This window comes from Zingiber officinale, chromosome 6B (assembly GCF_018446385.1).
Source record: "Zingiber officinale cultivar Zhangliang chromosome 6B, Zo_v1.1, whole genome shotgun sequence".
Classification (NCBI taxonomy): domain Eukaryota; kingdom Viridiplantae; phylum Streptophyta; class Magnoliopsida; order Zingiberales; family Zingiberaceae; genus Zingiber; species Zingiber officinale.
Genome location: NC_055996.1, coordinates 88,456,186 through 88,470,235, shown reverse-complemented (window position 1 = coordinate 88,470,235; position 14,050 = coordinate 88,456,186). Strand labels below are relative to the sequence as shown.

The following is a 14,050-nucleotide window of genomic DNA, read 5'->3' as shown; positions in this document are numbered from 1 at the left end:
GGAAGCATCAAGTTTTATTGCAGTCGTCTTCCTTGATCAAAACGATGGCTGGAGGTATATGGTTTGCAAAATATGTAATGTTTTACATTTGGTATCAGAGCTTTACTGCCTCTGCCTCGTTTCTTCATGCCTGTTGAAATTACTGCTTCTGTGATTCTTCCTTGCAAAGTCAATAAAGATGGTGCTTTGCAAAGGCACTTACCTGTTGTTGAACATTGAGTTTCTTTCCCCAGCAATTTTTGTCCCAATTAGTAATTTCTGCATTTTGAAACGCTGCTGGCGTCGCCGAAGCCATCGCATCGCGGGGCTGTTGGCGTCGGCGAAGCCATCGCATCGCGAGGCTGCTGGCGTCGACGAAGCCATTGGATTGCGGGGCTGCTGGTGAGCGCAGGTTGCAAGCGTTGCAGCAGCTTGCATGGGCGACGAGTAGCGCAGGTTGCAAGCGTTGCAGCAGCTTGCATGGGCGACGAGTAGTGTCGCCGAAGTTGGGAATAGGGCAGAAACTTATCGCATCTTTGATATATAAAAAAAAAAAAAAATCATTCTGTTTAGTTTCTTATTAGGCTGCGTTTCTTATTAGGCTGCATGTTAACTTTATTTTGGCCTTATTAATTATTCTAGAGATTTTACTGCATGATATGGAAAATTAATTAATTTTAATTGTAGAATCATTGTGACATGTTAATTCATTATATAAAATATAATAAATTTTATCTTATAGGAAAATTTATTATATTTTATGTATTTGATTTGGATAAAAATTGTGTAGGATGATATTGAAATTTTAATTCATTATATAAGATGTAATAAATTTTATCCCACAGGAGAATTTATTATATCTCATGTGCCTGATTTGGATAAAATATCAACTAAATGTTTTCTAATTTACCCACAGAGATTAGAAATAATTTGATAATTTTATCATATTATTTTATGAATCTAATTGAATTAATGCTTTGGCCCACAGGCATTAGCATACTTTACATTGGTAGATATGTCATGTTGTTTAATTAGCTTCAAATTTTGTAACATGAGTATGATTAATTTTTGTTTTGTAGTTTGTCAGCCTGCTAATTTCTCTGATATGATATGTGATGTTCCTGAACTCCGAGGGGACAATTATAAAATTTGGAAGGAGAGAACTCTCCTTCATTTAGGGTGCAAGGACGTTGATTACGCCATAAGGAAGGATGAACCGCCTCCTGAAAATATTGCTCTTTATGAAAAATGGGAGCGATCTAATCGCCTCTCAATAATGTTCATAAAGACCAAGATCTCAGATGGCATTAGGGGTTCCCTTGAGCATTATGACAATGTCCGTGACTTACTGAAGGCAATCGAGGATCAATTTGTGTCTTCGGACAAGGCTTTAGCTAGCACCCTAATTCACCAATTCTCATCCATGAAGCTAAGTGGGATACACGGTGTACGTGACCACATTATGAGGATGAGGGACATTGCGGCTCAATTGAAGAGACTTGAGGTTGAGATGTCTGACTCTTTCCTAGTGCATTACATTCTCAACACTTTACCATCGCAATATACCCCATTTAAAATCTCTTATAATACACATAAAGAGAAATGGTCAATTAATGAACTTATGACCATGTGTGTTCAAGAGGAGGGTAGACTTGCTATGGAAGAGGGTGAGAAGGTAAATTTGACTACACCTGGAAAGAAGAAGATATTTCAAGCCAAGGACAAGGGCAAGATTCCTGCCAAAAGGGACATTCAGAAAAGTTTCAAATGTTTCTTCTGTAAGAAGAAAGGGCATTTAAGGAAAGATTGCACCAAGTTCAAACAGTGGCTTGACAAGAAAGGTACTCAACTCTCTTTTGTTTGTTATGAATCTAACTGTTGGTCGCTACTCGGAAAACCTAGAGGTTCCACTGTACAAAAATTTTGTACAAAGGTCTTAACCTTTTCCTAGCTACCATGTGTTCTTTTAAATTAAATTTTGGATCGCCTGCGGAACTTAACACGTTTGATCCAAAACTTAATCTATTTGTTCTTTTAGGTTTTGACTTGGATCTCCTGCGGAACTTAACACGTTTGATCCAAATCACCTAAGTTATTAATTCCATTAAATATTAATTTCCAAAATTGGTTCCCAGTACTGACGTGGCGAGGCACATGGCCTTCTTGGATATGGGAGCAACCACCACCGACTAGACAAAACCTTTTAAGGAAAGCTAATATTTAATTTCCTAAAATAACTTTAGGTTAACCGAAAAGAACAATCAAATCACAAGGAAAAGAAAAACAAAAGAACACCATATCGAAAACAAATTCGAAACACTAGAATCGTATGCCTCTTGTATTTAGTATTATTTCCAAAAATAACTAGTATGATGCGGAAAGAAAAATTACTAGTTATACCTTTTAGAAAGACCTCTTGATCTTCTACCATATTCCTCTTCTAACCTCGGACGTTGTGTGGGCAACGATCTTCCGAGATGAGAACCACCAAGCACCTTCTTCTTCCTTGCAAGTTTCGGCCATCAAAACTTCTTCTAGGATGAAGAGGTTCGGTCACCACCACCATGCTCCAAGGGATGCTAGAAACGAGGCTTGTTTTCTCTCCTTCTTCTCCTTCCTTGATCCGGCCACAAACAAAAGCTCCACCAAGAGATACGTTTCGGCCAACAAGAGGAGAGGAGAGAAATAGGGCCGGCCACCAAAACCAAAGAGGAGAGGAAGGAAAATAATAGAGATTATTCACCATGAAGTCTTCTCTACCCCCTCTTTTATAATCCTTGGTCTTGGCAAATAAGGAAAATTTAATAAAAATTTCCTTAATTCTTTTTCCATTGAAAAGAAAAAATTATTTAATTAAAAATAATTTTCTTTTTCAAATACAATGGCTGGCCACCTCAAGCCCCAAATCAAGGAAAGTTTTAATTAAAACAAGAATTAAAACTTCCTAATTTATTTCTAGAAATTTATAAAATTTCTCTAATAATTTAATCCCTTCATGATTGGTTTATAAAAAGGAAATTTAATAAATTAAAATATTTCTTTTAAACATGCGGATAAAAAGAAAGTTATCTCTAAAAATTAAAATGTCTTTTAATCTACAAATAAGGAAAGATATCAAGTCTTTTCTTAATCTTTTGTAGAAACTAATAAAAGAGAATTATTAATTTTTAAACTTTCTTTTAAATCATGAACATGGTTAAAAAGGAAAGTTTTCTTAAAATTTAAAATCCTCCTTTAATCAACAAATAAGGAAAGATTTCAAATTTTAAACTCTCTTTTAAACATGTAGATGATTTACAAATAAGGAAAGTTTTTACCAAAAATTAAAACCATCCTTTTAAACTACAAATAAGGAAAGAGATTAATCTCTTCTCTTAATCTTTTGTAGAAAGCTATAAAAGGAAATTTTAATTTTAAACTCTCTTTAAAATCATGATATCCACATAAGAAATAATTTTAATAAAAATCCTTTTAATATTCTAGTGGTCGGCCACTTAAGCTTGGGACCCAAGCTTTGGCCGGCCACCTACATGGCTCATCCACTTGGTCTTGGCCCTAGCTTGGGTTCCAAGCTAGCTTGGCCGACCCCATTGGATGGGTAAGAAGGTGGGTATGCGGTGGGTATAAATCTCTATATACTAGAGGCTACGATAGGGACCGAGAGGAGGAATTGGCTTTGGTCTCCGATGAAATTAAGCATCCTTCGCCTCGAACACATAACTTAATTTCATCAATAATAATTCATTCCACTAAAGAACTATTATTGAACTACCGCACCAATCCCAAATTACATTTTGGGCTCCTTCTTATTATGAGTGTGTTAGTCTCCCTGTGTTTAAGATAACAAATGTCCACTAATTAAGTAAGTTACTGACAACTCACTTAATTAATATCTAGCTCCAAGAGTAGTACCACTCAACTTCATCATCATGTCGGACTAAGTCCACCTGCAGGGTTTAACATGACAATCCTTATGAGCTCCTCTTGGGGACATTCTCAACCTAGATCACTAGGACACAGTTTCCTTCTATAATCAACAACACACACTATAAGTGATATCATTTCCCAACTTATCGGGCTTATTGATTCATCGAACTAAATCTCACCCATTGATAAATTAAAGAAATAAATATCAAATATATGTGCTTGTTATTATATTAGGATTAAGAGCACACACTTCCATAATAACTGAGGTCTTTGTTCCTTCATAAAGTCAGTATAAAAGGAACGACCTCAAATGGTCCTACTTAATACACTCTAAGTGTACTAGTGTAATTATATAGTTAAGATAAACTAATACCTAATTACACTACGACCTTCCAATGGTTTGTTCCTTTCCATCTTGGTCGTGAGCTACTGTTTATAATTTATAAGGAACCAATAACATGATCTTCTGTGTGTGACACCACACACCATGTTATCTACAATATAAATTAATTGAGCAACTACATTTATCATAAATGTAGACATTTGACCAATGTGATTCTTATTTCTAGATAAATATTTATATCAAAAGCTAGGCTTTTAGTATACACTCTAACACTAACATGATTGATGTTACTCATGACACATGGTGGATTGACTCTGGTTCTTCAATTCATGTTACCAACTCCTTGCAGGGCTTACAAGACCTACGGAAACCAGTGGGAAGTGAGTGTTACATTTATTCTGGAAATAAAATGTCCTCACATGTGGAAGCCATTGGCATTTGCAAGCTTGTTTTAGATAGTGGTTTTATTTTAAGTTTGGAAAAGACATTTTATATTCCTGGTTTTGCTAGGAATCTAATTTCGATTTCAAGACTTGTATCTGTTGGATATTCCTTTAATTTTTCAAATTTATCTTTCAGTATTACTTATGAATCTGAAATTATTGGATGTGGTACATTGTCTGATGGTCTTTTTCGTCTTAATTTAGAAAATGATAATCATTATTCTTCTATGCATGTTGGTGTTAAACGATGTGTCATTAATGAGAATTCCTCTAATTTGTGGCACAGGAGATTAGGCCATATCTCCATTGAAAGAATTAAGAGGTTGGTACATGATGGAGTATTTAGTGCTCTTGATTGGACCGATTTTAATACTTGTATAGACTGCATTAAAGGTAAGCAGACCAACAAGTCAAAGAAAGGTGCTAAGAGGAGTTCTAAATTGTTAGAAATAATTCATGCAGACATTTGTAGTCTTGATTTAAAATCATATCGTGACAAGTACTTCATCTCCTTTATTGATGACTTTTCTCGCTACATGTATCTCTACTTATTAGACAGCAAAAGTGAAGCACTTGATGCTTTCAAAAATTTTAAGGCTGAAGTAGAGAAACAGTGTGACAAACAAATTAAGATCGTAAGATCTGATAGAGGAGGAGAGTACTATGGTAGATACACTGAGAGTGGACAAGCAACCGGTCCATTTGCAAAGTTTCTTCAAGATTGTGGGATTGTTGCCCAATACACCTTACCTGGTTCTCCAGATCAAAATGGTGTAGCTGAGAGAAGAAATCGAACTTTAATGGACATGGTTAGGAGTATGCTTGCTAGCTCCAAACTTCCTAGGTCCTTATGGACTGAAGCCCTAAAGACGGCGACGTACATATTAAACCGAGTTCCAACCAAAGCTGTCCAAAAGACACCTTTTGAATTGTTTAAAGGTTGGAAACCGAGTTTACGACATCTACGCGTTTGGGGTTGTCCAGCCGAGGTCAGGATTTATAATCCACATGAAAGGAAGTTAGACCCGAGGACCTTAAGTGCATATTTTGTTGGTTATGCCGAAAGATCCAAGGGATATAGATTTTATTGTCCTTCTCACAGCACTAGGTTTGTGGAATCAAGAAATGCCAAATTTCTTGAAAATGATTTAATTAGTGGGAGTGATCGTTTTCAAGACCTTGGTCTTGGGAAAGATCATCAAGATACTCAATACTCCACTTCAACTAGTAGACCAATTGTTATAGTTCATAATGCGCCTTGTGTTCATGCGCATATTGAGCAACAGGTCCAAGAGGTTCCACAAACTGCTGATCCAAATTCAGTAGATCCTGAGGTTCAACAAATACCTGAAATTGTTGAACAATTTGTTGAGCAACATGATCCTGCTACACAGGAGAGTGTTGATACAACATTGAGGACTGCTAATCCAAATTCAGTAGACTCTGAGGTTCAGCAAATACCTGAAATTGTTGAACAATCTGTTGAGCAACATGATCCTGCTACACAGGAGAATGTTGATGCAACATTGAGGAGATCTACTAGGACTAAGAGATCAGCAATTTCTGATGATTATGTTGTGTATCTACAAGAATGTGACTACAATGTTGGAGCCGAAAATGATCCTGAAACGTTTTCACAAGCCATGAGTTCTAATGTCTCTGACTTATGGTACAAAGCCATGAAAGAAGAAATGGATTCTATGGCGTCTAACAAAGTCTGGGATCTTGTCAAGTTGCCTAATGATGTAAAAATCATTGGTTGCAAATGGGTCTTTAAAACTAAGAAAGACTCAAAAGGCAACATTGAGAGACATAAGGCTAGACTTGTTGCCAAAGGATTTACTCAGAGGAAAGGGATAGACTACACGGATACTTTTTCTCCTGTATCTAAGAAAGACTCATTTCGTGTGATCATGGCATTAGTAGCTCATTTTGATTTAGAGCTGTATCAGATGGATGTGAAAACAGCATTTCTCAATGGTGATATAGAGGAAGAAGTTTATATGAAACAACCAGAAGGATTTTCCTCTAGTAGTGATGAGAATTTAGTCTGCAAGTTAAATAAGTCCATATATGGATTAAAACAAGCCTCTCGTCAATGGTATTTAAAATTTCATGATGTTATTACTTCATTTGGTTTTGAAGAAAATATCATGGATGTTTGTATATACCAGAAGGTTAGTGGGAGCAAAATTTGCTTTCTTGTGCTATATGTGGATGATATTTTGCTGGCAACTAATGATAAGGGTTTGCTATATGAGGTAAAACAATTTCTTTCTAAGAGCTTTGATATGAAGGATATGGGTAACGCATCCTATGTCATTGGCATAAAGATTCATAGAGATAGATCTAGAGGCATTTTGGGTTTGTCTCAAGAGACCTATATCAACAAAGTTCTAGAGAGGTTTCGAATGAAGGATTGTTCACCAAGTGTAGCACCCATTGTGAAAGGTGATAGATTCAATTTGAATCAGTGTCCTAAAAATAAGCTCGAACAGGAACAAATGAAAACCATTCCATATGCTTCAGCTGTTGGAAGTCTTATGTATGCTCAGGTCTGTACTAGGCCTGACATTGCATTTGTTGTTGGAATGCTTGGGAGATATCAGAGTAATCCAGGTGTTGACCACTGGCGGGCTGCAAAGAAGGTTATGAGATACCTTCAAGGAACCAAGGATTACATGCTCATGTATAGACGGACTGAGAAATTGGAAGTCATTGGATACAGTGACGCAGACTTTGCTGGCTGTATTGATTCACGTAAATCAACATCTGGTTATGTGTTTATGTTAGCCGATGGGGCTGTGTCATGGAAAAGTGCCAAGCAGACCTTGATTGCTACTTCCACTATGGAGGCTGAGTTCGTCTCTTGTTTTGAAGCAACCTCGCATGGTGTATGGTTGAAGAGTTTCATATCTGGGCTTAGAGTTATGCACTCTATTTCAAAGCCTCTGACATTATATTGTGATAATTCAGCTGCTGTATTTATGGCTAAGAACCATAGAAGTGGTAGTCGTAGTAAACATATCGACATTAAGTACTTAGCCATAAGAGAGCGTGTTAAAGAAAAGAAAGTGGTTATTGAACACATAAGCACTGAATTGATGATCGCGGATCCTCTGACTAAGGGCATGCCACCAAAGGGTTTCAGGGATCATGTAGCGCGTATGGGACTTAGTTCCATAATGTAATGTTTTTTGTTTCTTTAATGAAACTCTTATTTAGTTTGGATATTTTTCTCTTGAGTTGTATACATATTTATTGTTTGAAAAATATCATTATGTTTGGACCACAATAAACATTGGGTTTATTTTGATTTGGTTTGGGTTGATATTGAGAAGTGTAACATATTGTGATACATGGATGATAATACTCATATTTAGAGGAACTGTCGCCATGATCCATATGTTAATGTTGTTATACAGTGGATATACATAGACCAAGTGGGAGAATGTTGGTTAAATTTTGACTCCATTGGCCATGGAACAACCAATCGATTATTGGTCTATGTATTTGGAATGTGAAATGTGAAAACAGTTCCATAAAACTGAAATGGTTCCAAAAACCACTGTAACTGCCTTCCCTTGCTTCCAAAATTTCGATGATGGCAGAATATTGGAGCAGGATATAAATTTGGTCCCTGGTTCCTACTCCTCTCGTGTCTTCTTCTTGAGACAAAGATACACCATCATTTCTTGTGGAGAAAGGGCCGGAAGCATCAAGTTTTGTTGCAGTCGTCTTCCTTGATCAAAACGATGGCTGGAGGTATATGGTTTGCAAAATATGTAATGTTTTAGAAATCAAAGATGCATCTGGGAACGCCCATCAAGCACTCAACAAAGATGATCTGCGTTCCTTGCTAGTAACAGAAGATGTACAATGCTCCTGGAAACGCCCTTCAAGCACAAGATCAACTGAAACGTTCAGCGCACAAAGCTCAGAGAAATTGGAGTCTGCAAACGCTGATCCAGATCGATTGATCAGTCGATTGGAGTCGCGAAGGAATGCGAGGATGTAGAGGAATCAGAAATGCTGGGGAACGCCCTCTAGCACATCCGTGGGGTACTGGGAGCTCAAATCGGGGAACGCCCACTGAATTGTGCTCCGCTGATGAATGTAGAAGCCAAAATCGTGGGTTGGGGAACGCCCTCTGCCGCACTCTAAACCCTTGCTGTTGATCGCCAGAAACTCAGCTCTCTGAGTCAATGAAGAAGAGTATATCTTGAATCTGGATGAGGAATGGAAGCTTCGGGTGTCGTTGACGAAGAAGAAGGATGAACAGTGCCGATTGTCGCGAAAACGCCCGAGCTCGAAGGATGCACTGTAGCTTCTCGCTATTTAAACCTCTCCCAATATGATCCAACGACCCAGAATAATTTGGATCTTGATCAATGGTGGAAACATCTTAGATCTGTCTCAAATCCTTTAGATCTTGATCGATGGCTAAGATGTACTTCCTCTTGGCTTGGATGGACCAGATCCTTGACGGATGACTCAGATCTCTCCAATCTTCAGTGGACGGTCCAAATCGCTCCAAGGCTTGATCGTCTTGTTTAGCCTTAGATTTGAGCTCAAATGTGGTTTGATCTGATCGGGTTCATGACCCTTTTGATGGCTACAAAATAATAATCAATTATTAGCATCAAATACCATGATAATAAACTAATTTACAATTAAGTCCAAGATCAAATGCAATTTGTGAAATGTAAAGTAAATATGAGTTTAAGCTATGAAAATATCATTAAAAACATGCATTGTGAATCAAGATAATGTAGTAAAATCATGGTTATCAAGACCATGAACATAACAGAATAAGAAAACAGTAATAGAAATTTTTTCACCTTCATTCTCACACTGTTTTCCTCTCTGTCGTGCATTCGCTCGACAGATCTACTCGTGATAACGATCGGGTATGAATTTAGTTTGCCATAACCACTAGTGATGGATGGTGATCATGGTTTGCCATTAGATTCCGGAAAACATACAACTCACGACAATCTCTAAGTATCACAGAGGTTAGATGAATATGTTATAAAGACACTGTGTCAAACGCAAGCCTCAACATCACTTTTTGACTCGGTACAGCAATCCACTTGGGCTCAATCAACACTCGACGGTTGGATACACTTCTTCCCGATTTAGATTGTCGGATGATTCCACTCCTGACCATAATCGACTTTCCAAGCACTTTGCAGTCATCACTCAGGTGACTCTGCACAGCTATCTAGTACTCGGATTACTCGGGCGACTCGACATTTGGTAATTCAACATTCACTGGACTCGACACTTAGCAATTCAATACTACTCGGTAGTTCGGTGATGTATCTTCTCTACTGCGTCTTCCCTCTTGGACTCGAAAAGCATTGACCTTGCAACACTCGGGAATTGCGGAAGCAGCACAGTGACTTCCACTTGGACGAGCTCCAGAATCACTTAGAACAACTCTACAAAACCAAAAGTCTTCCTAACAGTATGAGATTATCCATTTAGGTCACTCTCAACAGATAAGCTGAAGTTGAATTTGAATTTCAATTCAGTCATTTCCCCTCTATCTCTGCAAACATATTGTTAAACGCAAGCTCGGTCTTAGATTTGGCTAGTTGGACTTAGCATGGATGTGACTCAGGCTGACTCAAGTTTAGCTCAACTATGAGTTTGCTGATTCAATTTGAGTGTATTGATCAAGTCCTGGGCCTAATTTGACTGAAGTTAAACTCAAAAGAGTTAGTCCGATTGAACTTGAGTTCGTCATAAGCGAGCTAGACTGACTCAACCCGAGCTCCGTCTTAAATTGGACGGATTGGGAACCGCATTAACGGAGTGTTGACCTGAATCTGCCACGTGATCTAGACCTTCTGATTCAGTTATGAGTAAACATGAAACACGACAGCCACTAACCTGTGAATATCTCTAGTGATTTCTGATTACCACTTCAATAAAATTTGGTCATCTCAATTTGCCTGACTTCATTGGCACTCGAACAATATGATTTAGGAGGTTGCATCCTACCACCCAGGCAGCCACAGTGCCTGCTTCCTTCCACTCCATTAAATCACTGATGCTCCTACTCCACTCACCACTAGCTCCATTCACTCACTTTAGTTTTCCCCCACTGATCTTCTGATTTTGCCTTTGGTTGCAGCTCACATCATCATCCTTAACTCCTCAGCAGCTACCCAATCTTTTCCCATGTGGCTATGAAAATTCAGCAGCCCGTCTCTCTCACATGGCTGTAAGCTCCTTTAACTGTGTTGGCAGTTTGCTCCCTCTTTCCAAATAAGCTCTTTAGTCTGCCATTCAGCAAAGACAATGTCACTGCAGCTTCTGCACACCGAGAACCAAATCTCGGTGCAGAAAATTAAGAAAGAACTAATTGATGCGAGTGGAGGTTGGTCCAAGAAATCCCATCATTCCCTTGTTGGAATGAAGCAACAGCATACGTACTCTCGACGATGATGGTGCATCCTGCAGCTGGACAAAACCCTTCCTTTTTCCAATTCCATTGATTAGTATACTACCGAGCTGTGCGTCATGAAAAGGCTCAAGGACAAAGAGTGGTCTTGCTAAGAAATTGGTGCCGATGTGCAATTGAAGGAGATTGGAGAACACAGTTTATCAAAGCAGAAAAAGCACTCGAAGCAGGGGACCCTTGTTCCACTCACTGCTGTTGGTCCTAGATTTGGAATTAAAGGAAGAGATCAAATTAGCACAAAGAGAAGTAAAGATTGCGGTGGCCTCCCCCACACCACCCACCTCAACATGTAGACGCAGCACCAAGAGGAGTTAAAAAGGTAACAACCTATCTGAGAACAAGGACCAGTCGAAGGAGAAGAGAGTGATGAATACAATGCATGAGAGAGGTTTAAGTTCCAACTTCCATGACTTGCTGCTCTGATTCCTAATCATCCTTCTCCCCTCGCAGGAGACACCCATCATTGTCCTCCTTCCACTTTCATCTCATTAAATCTCCTCTCCTCCCAAGGCTTACCTCAACCCATCAATCCTCACCTTCTCCCACATACGTCTCTCTTCTCGTAATCCCATGAGGCCTTCTCCTTACTCTGTCAAGGGCTTCTTCTCTTTGCTCTCTGCTGGTCTAGATGAGCTCGACCTTTCGTCGAACACCTTCATGTCGATCCAGTTCTTGCAGCGCGCCATCGCGCTCCTCCGCTCCCTTCATTCGCATCTCATCGATCTGGTGAAGAAGCTCCACCTGCCCGCCGGTGAGCGGTGGCTGGACGAGTATATGGATGAAAGCTCCCGCCTTTGGGACGTCTGCCATGTCATCAAGCTTGGCGTCTCAGGAATGGAGAGTTACAACTCCCGTGGGGCTGATTTGGTATCCTCCCTCGAAGACTGGAGCCGGAACCCCAATCCGGATCTCGCTCTCCAGGTCCGAATTGACATCCTCAGCTTCTCAAAAAGCTTTGTTGCAGCTCAAAGTTGCGTTCTTATTATTAAATTAGATATATATTTTTTTTAAAATTTGAATTTAATTTGTTTTAAAAATCTGTTAATAGGCGCTGCGAGCGATCTCAGTTTGCCGGAGAGAAGCAATGAGGCTGGAGGAGGAGAACAGGGTGTTGGCGGAGACCAAATTGGAGCCGGACTCGCTTCGACTGGACGACGAGAGGGCCTTCTCCGAGTCCAGGTTCAACGGATTCAACGGCTTCATAGGAGTACTATACGCGCTGAGGAACGTGAGCTCGTTCCTTCTCCTAATCCTGATATGGGGATCCGTCTACTGCTCCCCCGAACAGGGAAACTTCGACGGCTCTGCCTTCCACGCCGGAGGTTACGCCACTCCGATGGCGAGGCTGCAACAGAAGCTGCTGGGGGAGGTGGAGGAGCTCGGCGGCGGTCCGGGAACGCTGATGCACGAGTTCCGGGCGGCGCAGGCGGCGACGGAGGAACTTAAGGAGCAGCTGGAGAAGGCCGAGTCCGAACCAGATGTCGTCGCTGCAGGGAGGCTGAAGGAGAAGGTGGAGCGACTAAAAGACTGGTTTTTGACATTAAGAATTGGAACTGAAAACCTCGTCGGCGAGCTTGATGACTTGTTCGATGAGATTGTGGAGGGAAGGAAAAAGCTTTTGGACATTTGCAGCCACCAATGAGTTCAAATGCAGCCTCTTTTAGCTTTGTTTTGCTATTTAGCATCCCCAAAACTGTGAGAATAGAATGTGAATTCTCTGATAAAAAAGATGAAGCTTTTGATTCAGAAAATATATGAATTTGCGTTGGTTTTCCAAAAATCTTATAAATCTAATTCACCTACGACTATATCAAATAATTGCTGCCCCATGCCAACGGTGCCGTGATCAGGCTTTTCAAGTTAGAAACTCAACTGTGATATATTACGGAGATTTTATAATAGATCCGAGAATGTTTGCTGTTACGATAGATCTCTATAAGTATTTTTTTTTATTTATCCTCGATGACCCTCAGAATTAGTTGAATGGAAGACTTGGATGCGTCAAGTAAAAAAAAAAATTGATGACAAAAAAACGACTATAGAAATCAATAAGATATCATCTTTTCTTCTTTACCTTTCCATGAAACTGAATCTGTTCTTGTTCTGGGTTTCTTGATTCTGATGTCGCATTTGGTCGAGTGAGGAAGGGAAGGGTGGGGCTTGGGATTCTTCTGTGGGATCATGAGAGGCGAAACTGGTTGGACAAGAAGACAGGTGGAATCTCCTTGTCTGATAAAACTGGATGTAAAGACAGAAGGCAGCTGCCAAGGTAATAAAGCCTTTGGAGCAAGTAGACAGAGAACTCATGTTTCAACACTGTTTGATTGCTTCCAACTGTCTCCAGTTTTTTCGGTTTCTAAATTAGAGGATTTTATATAGAAAAAAACATTTTCTTGGAAAAAAAAACAAAAAAATGCCTATATTTTGAAAATAGGTAGACGGACAGTCTAGCTCATTAGTAAATAAAAGGTTGAGCAACCTTCGTATTTGGAAAAGTTAATTTGTATTTTAAAAAATAATTAATCTAGCCGGATAATTTAGAGTCTGGGATTATTGACACCGTCCTATGGAAATTTTTGATAGCATAGTTGGTATTTGCTCCAATGATTACTTCAATAAATTTTGAGGTTAATTTTTAACAGATGTAAAATATTTTATTAGGCAATTTAAATTGGTTCCTTATCCTTGGTCTGTTCCACACGTTTTTCATTTAATTATCTCAATTGCATGGATAAATTATAATTTTTTTATATATATTTTGTACCTTATCAATTTATTTAATTAAGTTTTTTCTCAACTTTGATCCCTTAAAAAAAACTCAATTAATTAAATATATTGATAAGTTAAAAAAATATAAAAAAATATAATTTACACGTGAAATTGAGA

The 14,050-nt window shown here is 39.0% G+C and overlaps 1 protein-coding gene across 1 annotated transcript; it reads left to right on the top strand.

The window, feature by feature from the left end:
- Positions 1–11,269: 11,269 nt before the first annotated feature.
- Positions 11,270–12,894, top strand: LOC121990403. The gene is made up of 2 exons (XM_042544537.1): positions 11,270–12,085; positions 12,213–12,894. The coding sequence occupies exons 1-2, from the start codon at positions 11,735–11,737 to the stop codon at positions 12,804–12,806; spliced, it is 945 nt and encodes a 314-aa protein (XP_042400471.1). The 5' UTR covers positions 11,270–11,734; the 3' UTR covers positions 12,807–12,894.
- Positions 12,895–14,050: the final 1,156 nt, after the last annotated feature.